This window comes from Peromyscus californicus, unplaced genomic scaffold (assembly GCF_007827085.1).
Source record: "Peromyscus californicus insignis strain IS unplaced genomic scaffold, ASM782708v3 Scaffold_4__1_contigs__length_199733344, whole genome shotgun sequence".
In the NCBI taxonomy this organism is placed as follows: domain Eukaryota; kingdom Metazoa; phylum Chordata; class Mammalia; order Rodentia; family Cricetidae; genus Peromyscus; species Peromyscus californicus.
In genome coordinates, this window is record NW_026294562.1 from 177,063,715 (window position 1) to 177,083,272 (window position 19,558).

Consider the following 19,558-nt stretch of genomic DNA (forward strand, 5'->3'; position numbering starts at 1 on the left):
AACCTTCTAGTATGTGATACTGAGAACACTTCAAGATCTACTGATAATAAAATGTCAGCATTTTCTAAAAGAATGTTGAGTACATAGAAAATGCATGGAGCCAAAAGTGTGCGTGTGCGTGTGCGTGTGTGCGCACGTATGCGCATGTGTAAGTTGTCAAAGGGTGAAAACACCCAGTCAGCACTGCAGAGAATATCAATATACCTATGAGAGAACATAAGATTAAAGTGAAGGAGTGGGTGAACATGCTCTCGCCTTGCCTTGTTTGGAGTCCTCGGTGTACAACAGAGTAACCTTAAATTTGCAATGACCTCCCTACCCATGCCACCTAAGAAAGGTCACATCATGCCCTGCTTCACAGATGGTTTTGAGAGAAGACTACAGGAGCGTTGCTCTTGTGAGAAGTTTCAGGGTCAGAGACATAGATAGCTCCAGGGTTCCTGAAAGACTAGGCTCAGAAATTTGTCTCTACGCATCAAAATATAATAAAACTACGTAAAAGTTAATTAATGCAAAATCCATTTCTGCTCCTTTGTCTGCATCTTCTCAGCATCCAGTCTTATTGCATCCAGTCTCCCCACTTTCCATACTTTTACCTTCCCGGCAACAACCTTGCAGCCAGCCACCGAGCCACAGTCCATCAGGACTACGGCGTGCTCTAGTTTTCTAGATGATAAAGGCCTTGATCAGAAACAGCTTGGGGAACAAATGGGTTTAGTTCGGCTCACAGGCTAAAGTTCATTGGGCAAAGTCAGATCAGGAACTCAACACTCAGCTAGCTTTCTTATACATTCCAAGTCTGTCTGCCTAGGGAATTGCGCCACATCAATAACCAAGCCCCACCCCCCTTCCTTCAACCTGATCTGGCCAGTTCCTCAACTGAGACTCCCTTTTCAGGTGACTTTAGATTGTCAGACTGACAATTAAAGATAACTGGGATAGATCAGTTGGCTCCTTGAGTGGATGAACCACAACCAGAAGGTAAAACAGCATGTCTCTTTCTCTTTGTTCTCAGTGGAATTGAGGCAAGAAGAGTTGCAGAAGCTGACATATGAGTTTGGGTTGAATTTTCACTTCCTAGTGGCTTGTGTTGACCATATGAATGGACTCACATTCCATCTTGCAAAACTGTCCACTGTTCCTTTTGACAAATCATACTTGCACACTTTCTGACCCTTTGCTCCTTAATTACATTTTCTCTTTACTGTTTGACTGTCTTACCAGTACACAGTGTGGAGAGATTATATTCATTCTTCCTTGGTTGGACACAGAACCCTGACATCCAAATCCTGGAGAAGCTAAGAGCCCAGCCATGCCAGTACCCTGAGCTCCCCTGTGCTGAATCTGTGAGCCAGAAACAAACTAACCTCCTGGGTGGCAGCTACCTTACCTCTCTGGGCCCTAAAAAACCATTCAGTCCTCAGTGATGATGTTCACCACATATTAGAACCATGACATCAAAATTATCTGCCTAGTGACCTCTCCTGGAACCAGTCTAACCGCAGCAGAATTGTCACAGAGACTCTTGTGTGAGGTCATGACACTGAGTGCTTGAGACTGAGAGAAAGGGGAACCAGTGCTGGGAACTGAAGGTGGCTGTTTCCTGGAGGTACAGCTGAGGGGGCAGAAAAGGGTCCTTGTCTTGTCCCTCTGCATTTGTGTGCTAAGGGGTAATGTACCCCCTTCTCATCTTTTCCTAAAGATAGAAATTGTCTATTCTCCAAGATGCTGTATAGAACCACCAAATCCATGTCTCAAGAGGAGCAGGCCAGGCAGCAGGGAGCCCCCCTGACTAAGGAGCAGGGCCCCTTCACCCTATTAACCCTGGACAGTAACCTTAGCTCATAACCAGTGTCACCATTGGTAGACATGTGAGCTGTCAGGCCCCTTGTGTCCACCGGCTTGTCACCCACTGCATGACTGCCACCAGAGGCACAGGGCAGCATTCATACACAAGAACTGCATGTTTCAGGCCCCTCTGATCCATCTGAGTCAGTCTCCAGTCTCAGATCTTTATTTACTCAATAGTTTAAGTGATTGTTCTGGGAGACAGAATCATATGGACAGTATTCAGAAGACACACAGAGTAGTGCTCCCTAGTGTTTTGATCAGTTTTCTCCCCAAATGACCCATTTCCATACAGCTTTTCTTGATTTTGGGTTTGTCCACTGGAGTGTCAAAGGTGAGACTGGATATTAGATGCACAGATCATCCATTTCCCATGACTGAGAAACCCAGTGCATTAATGGGCCCCAACTGTGTGGCAGTCTTGTACTAATGGGCAGTTACAGCTGATTTCTGCTGAAAGAAATGTGCAGTCAATTATCTTGTTTTTGTTTTTTGTTTTTCGAGACAGGGTTTCTCTGTGTAGCTTTGCGCCTTTTCCTGGAACTCACTTGGTAGCCCAGGCTGGCCTTGAACTCACAGAGATCCGCTTGGCTCTGCCTCCCGAGTGCTGGGATTAAAGGCGTGCGCCACCACCGCCCGGCTTAATTATCTTGTATTTGTATTACGTGTGTATACCTTCTAGATCAATTCCTAAATGCCAAATGTAGCTGGATCATGTGTCATTCTGAGAATCATGGCCAAGTTGTTCATGATGCATGAACAATTCTTGATGGATATCAGAGGTATGTTTCCACCTATTGAATGCAGGACGAAACACTTTGTTGTTTGTACCGGGGATGAACTATGAGACACAAGTATTAAGTATAAAAGGCGAGACATTCCTATTTCTGTAATTGTGTAGTAGTTGGACTTGAGGTTGGGTGACACTTGAGCTGGTCAGATAAAGGGAGGTCTGGAGAACTATATATATCCAAACCCTGATGTTAAGAGGAAGACTCCAGGTTACAGTTAGCAGTTGACCAGCCTCACCCATATTTCTAAAGGGAAACCAGACCCCTGGTAGCTGAAATTGTGGTGGCCATCAAGATCTGCTTCTTGAGCTCTGCCTTGTCCATCTTCCACATTGAATGCTGCACTAAGATGAAGAGCTGATTTAGAGTAGTCAAAGCTGGGTCCTGAGTTCTTAGAGGACCCAGATACAAGTGAGTCCTCAGCCTTGCCCTCAGCAAGTGGTTATTCTGATAGGGAGGTTGTAGGCAGACACATCCATGATGGATTACAGCAGGCATGGGGGGATAGCTGAGTGACAGAACCACCACGAGCTTGTTGTTACTGGGAGTGGGGCAGGTGGGCATTCAGATTCAGCACAAGTGTTATAGGATGCTTTCAAGCCAGTTTCCGGAGACATAAGAACCAGAATCAGTCATAAAACAATGCTGAACTGGCACCACAGCCTAGCCTATGCATGATGGATGTTCTAGTACTACAACCCAGCATGGCTGATAGTCATAATTCCCGTTTTACACATCAGAACTCATGTTGAATTGCTTACTAGGAAAGGTAGTTACTAATGGTCTAGACAGGGCCAGGGTGGAAAGCAACATGTTGGACATAAGCTGAAAGGCAGTTCAGTGTTGCACTGAGTACCTCGGGCTGCCTTTTACTCTGGCCTCACTCTGTGATGTCTTCAAAGCCAGTAAGACAGGGTTGGGTGCAGGTCTCACAGGGTGATGGACTAAACTGAATGATTTGCACCAGGAAGAATGAACTGCTGTGTCATTTTCCAGGATGTAGCAGCACAGGTGTCCTGGTGTCATTTCTGGGTGTAAATGGTACTTGTCTATGCATCCTTCTAACAAAAGTATCATCAATTAGACTTTATTTCTTTTATGCACCTCCTAACAAAAGGCAGGCCAAAGATGAGAAAACTGCCATTGCCGGGCAGGAATTCCTCACTGGAATGCCTAACCCAATCTTGGCTAGACCTAACCCATGGACATCGGTGAGGAGGATTGGTCCAACTGGCCCATAACCTCACCCTAAAGCACTAAGCTTGCAGGTGGCTCTTTTCCATCTCTAACCACCCCCTAGAGTTTAAGGACTTGGCAAAATCCATGAGTAATACGTCACAGGAGAATAGGCATGGTTGGTGCAGATGAGGGAGAATATTCTAGTTACTTGTTGCTGCAACACAACAAATCAAGATAACTTTTAATGTTCTAGAGTTACTGTTACCTTCCAAGGTTCATGTTAAGTCAGGGACTTGGGAAGGATCATCTGAGTAGCTGTGGAATTAGTTTTCCATACAGCTGATGAGGTTTAACCAGAATCCCAACCATAGGAATGATGTCCTGGATCAATCTTCATGTCTTCAATGTTCATCTCTGGGCCTCTCTGCATTGGCTCAATTGGTTTTTCTCATAGTATATTGGCCTCAACATGACTTGAATTACTAAATGGCAGAGGACGGCTTCAAGAACAAGCATTCAGATAAGCAATGTAGATGCTCTATTGCTTTTAGTGTGGCCTCAAACACCACATTGCTTCTGTTATTATTTTACCCATTGAAACTAAGATAAAATCCTGGAGAGAGTAGGGACACAGACTCACCTTTCAGCAGGGTAGTCAGATTGACACTGTGTACATGTTGGATGGAAGACGTTATTATGATAGTGTTTTGTAAAAATACCATTTGGCCAAGGTAGTGGCACATCCCTGTAATCCCAGCACTTGGGAGGTGGAAGTAGAAGATTCAAGATTTCATGGCCATCCTCTGCTATACAGCCAATCAGAATCTAGCCTGGACTATGTGAGGCTCAGTCTCAAAGAAACAAACAAAGCTGAAATAAACAAACAAGAAATACATGATCCGACATAGGAGGGAATATTCATGTCTAGAGGGCCTCGGTGAGAGAAAAATGAGGGGCACAGGTGGTTGGGTAAGTTGAGGGCCAGGGTTCCATAGGAAGAACAGCAACATGCGAAAGGCTAGTGGAAGGAGTTCAAACATGGGAAGCAGAGTGAGGACAAAGAGGAACAGGAAATTCGGGAATAGTGGATGAGAAAAGAATGACCAAAGAAGGTACCGAGATGTAACAGAAGAACCAGGAAGGCAGGCCATGAGTACACACTGGCATCCAAGAGCCTGCTATACTACGCTGATTTTCCTAGATTGCTTCAGAATAGTTCACAAAATATTAGGAACTGATTTTCTTGCCATGTTTGAGACCGGAATTTGGAAATCAAGATACTGGCCAAGTGATGGCTAATTTTGGAAACTCCCAAGAAGAAAGCTTCTCTAGCTTCTGTTGCTAACATTCCAGGGCTTGGAGGTATGGCACTGAAACCCCTGCTTCCATGGTCCTGTCTTTCAAAAATTTTGAGTCTTCATATGGCTTTTTCACAAGACTGCCACTCATTAGATTTAGGACCAACACTGACCAAGCATGTCTGCATTCTAAGTTACTTCTATAAAGAAGCCATTTCCATAAGGCTACGTTCTGAGGTTCTGGAAGAACATAAATTATGGAGGAATATTACTCACACCAGCACTGGGGAGGCACTACCATGGGTTCATGAACATTCTGAGTTTCTGTTTCTCTCTCAAATGGAACCCTGAAGGAGATGCTCTATAAGTACCTGAGACTGGACAAGGTGGTGAAGAATTCATTGAAAGACCTGGGAATTGAAAGACCTGGGAAGTCAAAACTGGTCACTTTGTCTGCCGACCACCATGCTACAGACAAGTCCAGGACTTATATCCTTTCCTAGACAGAGATGAGAAATGTTTTGTGACATTTAAAAATATTAGTATCCATCCAGGCAGAGTGGCACACACTTTTAATCCCAGCACTTGGGAGGCAGAGGCGGCAGCTCTCTGTGAGTTAAAGGCCAGCCTGGTCTATATAGTGAGTTCTAGGACAGCCTGAACTGAACTATATAGTGAGACCCCGTCTTGTAAAAACAAACAAACAAACAAACAAACAAACAATAGTATCCCACAATAAACAGAGAAACCACTGATGTAATTTCCAACAAACTTTCCTATAGCCTAGAAACTTTGTATCATTAACTATAGAAGGTTTACCTCAAATCATCAATCAACATTTCTTCATGCAAGGAAACAATATTTGTGCTTCTTCCTACAAGTTCATTAATAATTCTCTCACATATAATTATTTATATGTTTAAACAAGCAATGCATAGCTATACTTTTTTTCAACTATGAACTATGGCTTATAGTTAGGTTTGCATATGTATTGTGTGTGGCATGTATGTGTGTATGTGTGTGCCTGTGGTATCCAGAAGACAAAGAATTTAACAACTGAGTGTAATATCTCCCTAGTCCTACTTAGGTCTGTGATAAAATATTTTTTCATAAAAACCAAGAATATTTTGATGAGGGATGAGGAATTGACTCTACAATGAATTCTTTTATATGATCAGGTGTCTTTAAGAAGATTGCCTGGTATGAACACTCGAGTCTACTGAAATGACATGATTTTGAAGGACTTGGTGCATTCACAACACAAATAATGTCTCTTCCCAGTATGGTGTGGATGGTGCGCCAATAGTATCCCACAGCTTCAGTAATGGTAATACGTGTGACCTTGATGATACACCTTCGGCTGATACATAACAATGACAGACTTCCCATAGACAGAGCGTCACTATAGTTTCTCTGCACTGTGAGTTTGCTCCTAGGATGTCACTTGTGAATTCTGCAGGAAGCCCTTTTCTGCTTTGTTATGGACAAAAGATCTCTCCTTACTGTGAATTTTACAATGTCTATAGAAAGAGGACTTATCACTGAAGGCCCTCCCACACTCAGCACACACATACGGCTTCTCGCCTGTGTGAATTCGCTGATGCTCTTTGAGATTGGCTTTAGAAGACATGGCTTTCCCACAGTCGCTGCATATGTAAGGCTTTTCTCCAGTGTGAATTCTCTGATGTGTGCTGAGAACCGACCTATCATTGAAGGCCTTCCCACACTCAGAACACACATAAGGTTTCTCCCCAGTGTGAATTCGGTGATGGACCTTCAGGTGGGATGCTCTCCGGAATGACTTCCCACAGTCAGAGCATTTGTAAGGTTTCTCACCAGTGTGAGTTTGCTGATGCATCTGCAGGTGAGAGTTTCTTCTGAATGACTTCCCACAGTCATCACATTTGTAAGGTCTCTCACCAGTGTGAATTCGATGATGTACATGTAGGTGTGATTTCACACTGTATGATTTCCCACAGTCATGGCATTTGTAAGGCTTCTCCCCTGTGTGAACTCGACAATGCTTCTTCAGATCTGAAGCATACAGAAACAACTTTCCACAGTCGCTACATGGGTAACATTTCTCCCCAGTGTGAATTCTTTGATGTGTGGTGAGGACTGACTTTTGGCTGAAGGCCATCCCACAGTCAGAACATACAAAAGATCTACCATCAGTGTGAATTTGATGATGGACCTTCAATTGGGATATTTTCCTGAATGACTCCCCACAGTCAAAGCACTTGTAAGGTCCCTCACTGGTGTGAATTCGATGGTGTGCAAGCAGGTTAGATTTAATACTGAAAGATTTCCCACAGTCAGGGCACTCATAAGGCTTTTCCCCTGTGTGAAATCGACAATGCTTTGTCAGATCTGATGCACAAACAAACATTTTCCCACAGTCACTGCACGTGTAAGGCTTTTCTCCAGTGTGAATTCTCTGATGTATGGTGAGGACCGACTTTTGGCTGAAGGCTTTTCCACAGTCAGAACATGCATAAGGTTTCTCCCCAGTGTGTGTTCGAAGGTGCACCTTTAGGTGGGATGTATAACTGAATGATTTCCCACACACATGGCATTCATAACGCTTCTCCTTTGTGTGGATGTCACGGTGCACTTGCAAGCTGGACATACTCCTAAGTGATTTTGCACAGTCAGGACATTCATAAGGTGTTTCTTCTCTATGAGTGTCTGGATGGGAGGTCAATTTAGACTTGTGGAGAAAGGTTTTCCCACATGTGTGACAGATAAAAGACGTCTCCATATTGTTAGTTATTTGTTGTTGACAGAAAGCTGACTCACCAGTGAAGACCTTGCCACATCCAGTATAGTCAACTGCTTTGTCTTGAAAATTAATTTCATGCTCCATAAGTGGTAGACTGGGAGACAGAACGTTTCCAAACTGACTTTCACTGTATGAGTTCTCTCTGTGATGAGGAATTGTACACACACTGTTAGAAGAGCCTTGTGTAAAAAACTGATGAGATCCAATGTCACTAACCTGCTTTGTGGTACTGCTTTGATTGTCACTGTATGCTTCAAGGTTAGGCTTCAGACTTTTTGCCAATGAGAAACCCCTTGGAGGTACATATTGTGTAGAAATGAGGTGGGGTCCCAAAAGAACAGACTCTCCAGTTTCTTCACAGTCACAGCCGCCGTCTCTGTTTGGTGTTTTCTGATTCTGGAAAGCACCAGGACTGACGGGTGGGATCTGTCTTTGCTGATCTGTCTTTGCTGTAGTATTGCTATCCTGCCACAGTTTCTCTAAAACGGAACAATAGGAGCCATGTCCTGCGACTTCGCTGGATGCATCACTTAGAAACGAAGCTTTCACAAAAGTTTGTTGATGTGGTGTGTCAAGCTGTAATTCACCTGCAGAGAAGAGGAAGAGATGAAGGAGCAGGCACAGTGAACAGGACGGAGGAGGAATCACATGGAACTGAATTTGAACCCTAAGAAATCTGAGTCAGGCAGTAGTCATGCTCATCATGTGGATGATAGTGGTAAGGAACACTACCACAGCCCTTAGTACACACCAAACTCCATATATACAGCACCCATGCATGCTAGGCAACTTTGTATGCACCAGACACATGAACTCAAACTAATTCCCCAAATAGCCACATCTACTCTCCTTTTTTTATATATGAGAAATTGGGAACTATGGTCAGTGGCCAAAATCACTTAGTTTAGTGGGCCAAGATTTGGTTTGGGCAAAGGCAACCAGTTCAACAAATACGAGACCTAGCTATACATATGTAGTAAATAGGATGGACTCTGACAAGGCTGTTATACTGCATTGTTGGTGGATAGCTAAGACCTACAGAACAGACTGCCCAGAAGACTTCATTAGCTCTTAGAGATGCATATTCATGCCCTTTGCCCTTTTCTCGTCTGCTTTTTTGGTTTTTTTTCTTTATTGTGGTAGTAAGGATTAAAGCAGAGCCTCACCCATGCCAAGCAAGCATTCGACCCTGAGCAATAAACCTATACTCTCAGATTGTTATTCTTTATTTTATTTTTTTAAATCACACACACACACACACATATGCATGTGCAGAAGAGGTGGGGCTGGAAAGATGGTGTGGTTAAGAACACTTGCTGCTCTTGCTGATGACCCAGGTTTGCTTCCCAGCACCCACATGACAACTAAATTATAACTACAGTTCCAAGGAATCTGACACCCTCTTCTAGCTTCTACAGGTACTGCACCATACATGGTGCATGAACAGAAAGGAAGGCAAAACACCCATACACAAAATAAAATAAAATAAAATCTTAATACATACCTACACCCACATTCTCTCTCTCTCTCTCTCTCTCTCTCTCTCTCTCTCTCTCTCTCTCTCTCTGTGTGTGTGTGTGTGTGTGTGTATGCACTTGCACGTGTTGCACATGCCAAGGTATGTGTGTGGAATTCAAAGGACAACTTGGGGAGTCAGCCTTGCCTCTTACATGCAGGCTCCATGAATCAAACTCACTACTGCCAGCACAAAACAACACATGGAAATATCCAAAGGGGAATAGAGCATCAAGATAAAAGGAAAAAATTCATAAAAGATTGATATTCCACCAGGTTTTGAAAAGAAAAATAAGGAAAGGAGGCCAATCCTGGACCCCCAGGCCAGCTGTGCTCACCCACTGCCAAGAGGTGGCTGTAGATCTCCAGCATCACATCCTGGTACAGGCGTCTCTGGGCAGGGTCCAGGTGCTGCCACTCCTCCTGGCTGAAGTCCACGGTGACATCATCAAACGACACCAATCTCTGTAACAACATACTCACTGTGAATCAACACTGACAAATAGGACATGTGTTTTCAGTGATCCCCTGCCCCCAGGTTAAGCTTTAAGCTTTCCACAAAACACCTCTTTCCCACTGTATTTTGGGGCATAAAGAAAAGATAAAAAAAAACAAAACTGGCCACCTATTAAACAGTGTCATCCCCTCCCCGGGAGGCCTGAAATGGATTCTTTTCCATTCTCTGTCATAGATTAAACAGCATGACAGTTATTAAGCCACATTGTACCTGTCCATAGCTGTGTTGGGTCCTTGGAATTCACACTATATGAGTTTGTACACTCAGAGAAACTCAGACTTGCAGAATAGCAAATATAAAGATCCAAGTATTGGGCCATAAAGGAACACTTTCAGAAATCTATACAAAGCGAAGTGTTGGGGAGGGGAAATCAGGCACATGCCTGGAAATGGCCGCCATGCTGACCAGAGCACAGCAACTAAAACTGGAGGTAAGAAGTTTGACTGGAATGTGGAGAACGTCACATTCTAGATGAGAACTAGGATGAAGGAGGAATGGGAGGAAAAGCCACGGTTTCAGGCGGTGGCAGAGAGCTCTGGGAAGGAGGAGACAGTAACATCCATAATGTCTCAAAAGTGGTTGTCATCCAAGTTACAGGGAGGTATTCTGGGGTGGGTCTGAGGTGGGTGAAAAGGGTGTGGGTTTTTCAACCCTGAGTCATGGATTGTCACTTAAATAATGAACTGCAGGGAAATGAAGATCTCCAAGTTTAAAGGGCTGGCCTTTCTTAGTGCATCGGGTTTGTGTCACTCTAAGATGTGATGGTGGAAGCCACAAGTGCAGCCAGAAGGGCAGCTGTTACTTCAGCACTCTTCGTCCTTGGCACTGGCTGCTAAACCACACGAGAAGCACTGCCAGGTCTGCGCGAGGGTTTTGGGATGAAGACACCTGAACCCGGTGATGGTTTTAGCATCACAGGAGAGAGATGACCAACATGGTGTGAACCTGGCAGGATACAATAGTGCAGGCATGTTGCCACTGTGAAGTGTTCTTACAAGAATAAAATTGGAGTCTGATTGTTCTCCAGAGTGGAGATCTCCAACTCAAATACAATGGTAGCCACAAGTCATCTCAAAGTTTCTAGTAGCCATATTAGTTACAAACAAATGGAATCAACTTAATACCATACTTAATTTAGCCCAATATATCCAAATTACTATTTTAGGATACTCAGCTTCAGGTTAAAGAGCAGGCTCAGCAGTTAAGAATGCTGACTTCCAGAGATCTGGGTTCAATTCCCAACACCCACATGGTAGCTCACAACTGGCTGTAACTCTAGTTCTAGAGGATCTGATGCCCTCTTCTGGCTGCTGTGGGTACTGCATGCACATGGTACACAGATATACAGGTAGGCAACACATCCATACACACAAAATAATATAATTAAAAAAAAATTAAGGTACTGAGCTTTGAGGAGCCAATGTGCAGCTATGAACTGGAAGAGAAAATCAAAAGACTCAGGGATCTGTACACATGTGGGGTAAAGACAGTGCTATGTAGCTGTTACCTTGGTACAGAAACATTCCCTCCTGGTGGAAGGGAGAGATTTAAGAGACCACATCTTCATGTTACATGGAGCATGTAAGCTGGACACACAGCTGGGGGAAGGATGATGCAGCTGCCTGAGTGCTCCATGCCTCTGAAAGTTGCACTTTACATATACTGCCATAATTAATAAACACACACACACACACACACACACACACACACACACACACACAAATCTGGTTTACCAAGCTAAGCTAGATTTGGATGCACCTACTTCTTTGTCCTGCCAATCCTCTGGGTTGGATAGAAACAGGACTCCCCAGGAAGTCATAGCTGGGCAGATAAACCTAAACCTAAGAAGCGGCACAATGAACACGTCAATGAAAAGATGGGGAAATGGTGAGGTCTCCGCCCTCTGAGTTTCACTCTTAGCTGGAAATCAAGGTTGTCTCAAGGAAATCCAATCTGCTGCTTCCAGCTTTTGCAATCTAGCTGTGAAAAGTAGAACCTGGGGCATCTCTCCTCACCTCACACGATCCATTCTGCTCTTCAGCTTCTAATCTCGGGGGCATCTGGCAGAAATTCATGTCAGTAGGCATGTCCTCTGTGGTTTCTACTCTTGGCCTGTCTTTGGTTTCCCCAGGATTCTGAAGATACTTGAGCATGTGGAGGATCCACGTAGAGTTGCAGCGCAGAGGTCAGCTGGGTTATGCTGGGAAAACTGGCAATGTGGGTGACTCAGCCTCACCTGGAGGTTTGCAAAGACATCGGGAAACCCTGGAAAGCCAACGACCACATTATCACTCACTCAACAAATCTGCCCACAAAGAGCTGAAGGCCCTAACTGAAGGCCATCATGTAGACACTGCAGAGCAAAAAAAGCCCAGAAATGTCCAACTCTTCCTCTCACCTCTTAACTGTGACAACAGGAAGGTATTAAGTAAGGTGATGTAAAGCAAAGATGAGGCTCATCAGCCTGGCAGGTCATAAAGATGACAAAAATCAGCTAGCTATCAGCTTATTTTCCAAACAACCTTTCAGCTGGTGTTTTAAGAAGGCAAGTGAGGCTGTGTTATAGTCTCTAATATGACCCAAGGTCACCAAATAGAAAAGAGGATCAGTATATATATCTGACTTACACAAAATGACATCATGCCACAGTTCATGTTTTTCTTGTTTCTAGAGACTATTCAAACTTACTGATGCATCCCATAGCCTTTTTCTGACATATCCCTGTAGTTTACTACCACAATTCCCTCCTATATCAAAAAAGTATATAGGTATACACACTGTGGGGCAATTCTTTTCTACACTATGAATATGTATTACTCTCATTTGCTAATAAAAAGCTGATTGGCTGATAGCTAGGCACGAAGAGATTGAGTGTGAGTGCCAGACTAGGCGAATTCTGGGAAGAGGAAGGGCAGAATCAGAGAGTCACTGGCAAATGAAGAGAAACAAGATGAGAATGTCATACTGAGAAAAGGTGCCAAGCCACATGGCTAAACACAGGTAAGACTTATGGGTTAATTTAAGTGTAAGAGTTAGCTTACACTTAACAAGCCTCAGTTATCAGCAGGCTTTTTTATATTTATATATCATATATATTTATAATTAATATAAGCCTCTGTGTGGTAATTTGGGAAGTGGCTGCTGGATATTTGGGAACAGGCAGGCAGGAGAGAAATGTCCAATTACACATACATAAGGACCAGGACCTCTATTTTGAAAGCCTACCCTTTCTTCCTTTTAATTTTGCCCCACTTGATTTCATTTGAGCCAATGTGTTCTTGTGTAGCACAGGCTGACAGAGAACTCATTATATACTCCAGGATGGCCTTGAGGTCAGTGACTCTGCTCCATCAGCCTATCACATGTAGGTATTACAGGTATCAACAACCCTCTGGCTGACTATGCATGTTTCCCTTATGCAGTAACTCAGACCAGTACCTGTCGTGGAATATTACTTTAAGATGTGTTACATTTGTTTATGCTGTGGAACATGTTTTAGTGATGTAAAGATGTGTTGTATTCTTTTATGTTGCATTTGTTTAACTCTGTGTTACTTTGCCTGTCTAAAACACTGATTGGTCTAATAAAGAGCTGAACGGCCATTTCCAAGGCAAATAGGTGGGGCTGGCAGGCAGAGAGAATAAACAGATCAAGGAAGGAGCAAGAGAACAAGGAGAGGAGGACACTAGAGGCCAGCCACCCAGCTACCCAGTCAGCCACGGGGAAGAGTGAAAGTAAGATATACAGAAGTAAGAAAAGGTGTGGTGATATTTTATTTGTGCTTTAACAAATAAAGCTTGCCTGGAGATCAGAGTGAGGAGCTAGCCAATAGTTAACCATAGAGGCCAGGCAAAGGTGGCACACACCTTTAATCCCAGCACTTGGGAAGAGGAAGCAGGAACATCAGGAGTTCAAGGCCACCCTGGGCTACACAAGATTGATCCAGTCTAAAAGAGAAACCGAGCCGGGTGGTGGAAGCTCACACCTTTAATCCCAGCACTGGGGAGGTGGAGACAGGAATCTCAGGCGGGAGGGAGGAGACAGGAGCTCGGCCCTTTTCCGGCTGAGAAGCCATGGAGGTAAGAGGTGACTTTGGCTAGCTCCTTCACTTCTCTAATCTTTCAGCATTTACCCCTCCATCTCCGGGTTTTCATCATTAGAACCAATTAGAATTCATGCTACAAAAGGGAAAAGGCCCAGAGGCAAAAGGTAGATGGGATAATTTAAGTTAAGGAAAGCTGGCTAGAAATCAGCCAAGCTAAGGCTGGGCATTCGTAAGTAAGAATAAGACTCTGGGTGTATTTATTTGGGAGCTGGGTGGCGGGCCCTCAAAGGAGTCAAAGAGCCCAAAGAGTTAAAACAACCAAGGACAAACGCCTTCCAGTGACCTCTAAAGACTGGACACAGGACTTCTTCTCAGTCGCTGACATGCCTCAAGACACTGAAATTATGGCTACCTTAATAGCCAATAAACTTTCCCCAGAGTGTTATTTCTTGGTTTCCACATAACACCACATAATTCACAACACAGGGGTCCAAATAACAGACCCCAGCAGGGAAGCAATATTGATGTGGCTTTCTTTTTTTTTTTGAGGTAGGGTCTCAAGTAGGACTGGCTGGCCTTGAACTCATTATATGAAAGAGGTTGGTTCCAATATCCTGATCACCCTGCCTCATCCCCCAGTGCAGGGAATGCCTGTGTGCTCCACCAAGCCCGGCTTGGAAGCAGCATTGAAATAAGCTTCTAGAAGGTACTTCTGTCAGCCAGGCATGGTGGTTGGCTGTACAAAAACACAGCTCTCATTTCAAAGGGTGTAGGATCAGTTTATTCTAGAGCTATGGAGGTGTTACCATGGCCTAAGAGTACAGATTCAGCTTGCCAAATTACCATGTTACATGAAATTTTCATAGTAAGAGAACAAAATGAAGCCATAAATCAAAGCACTTCTAAAGTATATTGGTGTGAGCCAAAAGATACCTCAGAGCACCAGTTCTCAATATGTTGGTCACAACCCCTTTCGGGGATTCGTATCAGATATTTATATTATGCCAGTAGCAAAATTACAGTTATGAAGCAGCAATGAAATAATTTTATGGCTGGGGGTCACCACACCATGAGGAACTATTACAGGGTCGCAGCAGTAGGAAGGTTGAGACCCACTGCCTTAGAGGGTAAAGGTGCTTGCCGACAAGCCTGACAACCTGAGTGTGATACCTGGGACACACAAGGTAGAAGAAGAGAACTAGTTTCTGAAAGTTGTCCTCTGACCTTGACATGTACATGATCCTACAATGTGCCCACACAAAACCCATACACAGACAGACACACAGACAGACACACACACACACACACACACACACACACACACACACACACACACACACAGAGACATACAAATATATAGAGACCCTGTCTCAAAAAGTAAGGTAGAGAGTGCTTGAGGAAAAGATTGGATATTATCCTCTGGCTTCCCTGCTCCTCTGTACACATACATGTACCCACAGCCAAATAAACATGGACATAACATACACACCAAAACAAACAGCAAATAACAACAACAGCAAAATGAACATTGGTGGGGCCACCAGGTAGGCAGGTTACAACAAGGTGGGAAAATCTCTATTACAGGTCTCACATGCCCTCCAATGACATTCTTAGCTTTTCAGTTGTTGAAAACTAGGGGGATGTTTAGATAAAGTACATAGGAGGATACTGACTAACTGTTGAAGGGGTCAAAAGACAGCTAAAGACAGCTAGACTCCATACCCATAACACACAAACTCCCCACAGCCACTCTAGTACTTTTCAGTTCATTGGCCTTGAAGAATCTTTAACACAGGTGTGGCTTTTCAACAAACTTCAGTTGTAGACCTACAATCCCAGCACTCCAGAGGCAGGGGCATCACAACCACATCTGAGGCCAGACTGGTCTACAAACTGAGTTGCAGGCTAGCCAGGGGTACATAGAAATATCCTGTTTGGGAGGAAGGAAGGAGGAAGGAAGGAAGGGAGGGAGGGAGGGAGGGAGGGAGGGAGGGAGGGAAGAAGGAAGGAAGGAAGGAAGGAAGGAAGGAAGGAAGGAAGGAAGGAAGGAAGGAAGGAAAAGAAACAGGCTAGAGAGATGGATCAATGGTTAAGAGCAATTGTTGCTCTTGCAGATGTCTCAGGTTCAGCACCTGCATGTGGCTCACAACCTCCTCTAACTCTAATTCCAGCGAAACTCTGGCTTCTCTAGGCATACTATATACAAGCATTCAAACAAAAAATATACATAAAATACATCTTAAAAATGAAACACACACACACACACACACACACACACACACACACACACACACGAGCTGCTTTTACTTAAAAAGCATTATGCATGTCTCCTTCACTTTGGCTCTGACTTCTACTCTGCTCCAATTCCTAACCTATTTCATTTCCGCCTGGCTTCTAACTTGTAGTGACCCCCGAGTCTGCCTCTAGAGTGCTAAGATTACAGGACAGTAATGTGCCACCACAACCCTCTTGGCTACTGTAATACATAACTCTTGAATTCTAAATGTAGACCTCAAATCAGTACATCAGAGACAGACATGGGGTCAGTAGGTCATTTGAACTTTTCTCCTGCTTAACGCAACCAATTTATGGAATCTCATCCTCTGCTTGTTGTTTTTCCCTTAAACATTTTTTTTTTAAAGAGGTGGGGTGTCAGGATTTCTATTGCTGTGAAGAGACACCATGACCATGGCAACTCCTATAAAGGAAAACATTTAATTGCAGGTGGCAGCTTACAATTTCAGAGGTTTAGTCCATTATCATCACGGCAGGGAGCATGGCAGCTTGCAGGCAGACATGGTTCTGGCTACATCTTGATCAGAAGGCAACTGGAAGTGGTCTCAGTGTCACACTGAGAGATGCTTGAGCGAAGTAAGAGCTCAAAGGCCACTCCCACAGTGACACACTTCCTCCAACAACAAAGCCACACCTAATAGTGCCACTCCCTTTGGGGCCATTTTCTTTTAAATCACCACATGGGGCTTAGTTGGAAAAAGTAGTTCACTGGGGATGAGAGAAAAAATTTCTTAAAAGATTTATTCTTACCCTTTAAAAAATTTTAAATCTTGTGTGCGTCTTGCTTGTTTGTGTGTCTGTGCATCAAAAGCGAGCAGTGCCGTAGGGGGCGGAAGAGAGCATCAGAGCCCCTGGAACTGTTCCTGGGCGTTCAAAGCCACCATGTGAGTGTGGGTGCTGGGAATGCAACACTACTGAGCCATCTCTCCAGCTCCCCCTCTGCGCTTTCCATCTCTTCAATAGGCATACTAGATGAGGCTGGCCCTTGCCTGTTCGGATGCAGAAACCCAGGCTTCTGTCCGAAAACCTCTTTACAGCACCACTCTGCTTAACTGCCAGTCACCCATCCTTACCATATCCACAGGTCCCAACACAGGGCAAACCTCCAATCAGGCCTCACATCTATCTGCAAAGGACCCCAATAGTTATGTAAACTGGCAATAGGAATTGAATTAGGATTAGTTAAAAAAAAATCATTTTTCTGTTCCCACTCCTCCTCCATACAGGAAATATAATACGGGGGAACGGAAATGACCAGAACAGTTGGTCTCTGGGGTCAACACCAAGGCTTATGCTCAGGTGACTGAGCCCACATTAAATATACCTCTCCGTATCTCCTGGCTTTCATGCAGTTCCTTCTATTGCTAATACTGCTTGGGCTGACATAGATGGAGGACACTGTTGGGGCCAGTTTGGGCCCAAACGTAAATACATTCATTTTCCCGTTTTCACTTATTCTTTGCAGTTTTTCTGCACTCGCAGGCCAGGGTTTGACCAGCAGCCAAGGCTCCAGTTACCAGCTACTCAAACACTACCGGTCCAGAAAGCAGCGCGGTCGCCCTCACAAGCACCCTACAGCGGCCCCCAGGCTCCATCTCCGCCTGAGCAGTCAGTCCTCTCGGCATCAAGGTCCTCGTCCTGAAGCTCCAGGACCGGCTCCTGCAGCGCCCACTCCCTGAGTCCTGCCCCGATCGTCCTCACAGGACAACTTGCCCGGACCACGGCGTGAAATCCCAAAGGAGAGCACACTGGGAAGTGACAAAACACACAGGACGCGGAAGACCCGCGAGAACGCAATGAAAACGAACCGAACGACCCCCACCTTATTTATCCAGGGCATCCCCCTGCAGCCGCCTCAGCGGTCAGTCTGCACAAACCAGCGCTCAGCAGCACAGCGTCCTCCCTGCCCCGCAGCCACTCACCTCCCAGAGCTCTGCGCGCGGCACGCCAGGGCCGCGACTTCCGCCCGCAGACACCCACAATACGAGGAGTTCCTACTCCAAACACCCACGCTGTCCTGGCAACGATAGCCAAAGCGAACTACCCAAAGATCTGAGCCGATGTGACCACTGTAGGCCACTTCCGATTTGAATAATGGTTCCCTCAGCCCATCACCACATCCCCCTCGTGGATGACGCGCATGCGCACCACCACTGGCGGAGGTAAACCTTGCCAATACTTATTATGGCTCATCTGGTATTTTCTGTTCTTTCAGAAAGTGTCATGGCCGCACCCATACTCCAATGACACGGAAGCCACCATCAAAGTGTATCAGTTCCATACAGCCACGCAAGGCCTATGGAATGTGTTACAGTGAAAACCCAAGACTGTCTTATATTGTTAGGGCATTTAGTTACTTGCAAGTGTATCTATTTCTAAGAGATATTGACACTACATGTTACCAAAAGTATCCTTTCTCTGTATTTATTTTGTTAAATCTATTTTATGTATTTTTGCCTGCATGTTGAGCTCACAGCACCCAGGACATCTGCAAGAGCAGCAAGTCCCCTTTTGCACTGAGCCATCTCTCCTTTTCACCTTTTGCCTTTATTTTCACCAGAACTTAAAAGGATTCTCATTTTTGAGATGGTCTCTCTATGTTGGAACACTCCATACCTCTGTGTCCTGAGAGCTAGGATTAAAGGTGTGTACCACCACAATGATACTTTCTGATTTTTCAAAGGTTGAAAACTATGTGGGGTTATTAGGAAACAGAAAATGAAGCCATATGGAACACTAAAGGTGAGAATCTGAGATGAACCATCATGTACTTCATACTGGGGAGGACTTCTTGGGGTGTCTCATGGTTCCCAGAGGATAGAAACCTGTTCTTACCTGGAAGTAAATTTTTTTAAGTTGCATAATAGAAACAATGTAGACCTAGGTGGACAGTGGAAATAATGGTAAATGGAGAGAGACCAGTCAAATGGTGAAATCACCTAGCACTGTAAAGAATAAATCAGTAGACCTAATGTAGAGTGTGAGAATAAAGTCAAAGATTGTGTGAGTTATCTCCAGGGCAAACACATTCTAGCCCTATATGGTCTAGATCAGTGGTTCTCAACCCATGGGTCATGACCCCTTCAGCAAACCTCTATCTCCAAAAAAATATTTACAATTTATAACAGTAGCAAATTAGTTATGAAGTAGTAACAAAAATAATTTTATTGTTGGGGGTTAGCACAACATGAGGAACCATATTACATGAGGAACTGTATTAAAGGGTCACAGCATTAGAACAGTTGAGAACCACTGGGCTAGAACTATGTAGATTAGGCTGGCCTTGAA

The 19,558-nt window shown here is 44.4% G+C and overlaps 1 protein-coding gene across 3 annotated transcripts; it reads right to left on the bottom strand.

Annotated features, from left to right (window-relative positions):
- Positions 1 to 1,977: 1,977 nt before the first annotated feature.
- Positions 1,978 to 18,401, bottom strand: LOC128095367 (zinc finger protein 260-like). Of its 3 annotated transcripts, none has more exons than XM_052714242.1 (4): positions 18,193 to 18,400; positions 11,946 to 12,195; positions 9,752 to 9,878; positions 1,978 to 8,485 (listed from the first exon to the last, which is right to left on the bottom strand). In XM_052714242.1, the coding sequence occupies exons 2-4, from the start codon at positions 12,081 to 12,083 to the stop codon at positions 6,549 to 6,551; spliced, it is 2,202 nt and encodes a 733-aa protein (XP_052570202.1). In that variant the 5' UTR covers positions 12,084 to 12,195; positions 18,193 to 18,400; the 3' UTR covers positions 1,978 to 6,548. The 3 variants fall into 3 exon arrangements, with proteins under 3 accessions (XP_052570202.1, XP_052570203.1, XP_052570204.1); XM_052714243.1 differs by having other exon boundaries at positions 18,093 to 18,197; XM_052714244.1 differs by lacking the exon at positions 11,946 to 12,195 and having other exon boundaries at positions 18,193 to 18,401.
- Between the last annotated feature and the right edge of the window lie 1,157 nt (positions 18,402 to 19,558).

What these genes read in the sequence shown, in the direction of transcription:
- LOC128095367 (XM_052714242.1), bottom strand. Translation starts at nt 12,083, where the DNA reads ATGCTCAAGTATCTTCAGAATCCTGGGGAAACCAAAGACAGGCCAAGA. An exon ending in AGCAGAATGGATCGTGTGAG is followed by an intron (nt 9,879 to 11,945) that starts GTGAGGAGAGAT and finishes ATGTTGTTACAG; the next exon opens with AGATTGGTGTCGTTTGATGA. An exon ending in CAGCCACCTCTTGGCAGTGG is followed by an intron (nt 8,486 to 9,751) that starts GTGAGCACAGCT and finishes TCTTCTCTGCAG; the next exon opens with GTGAATTACAGCTTGACACA.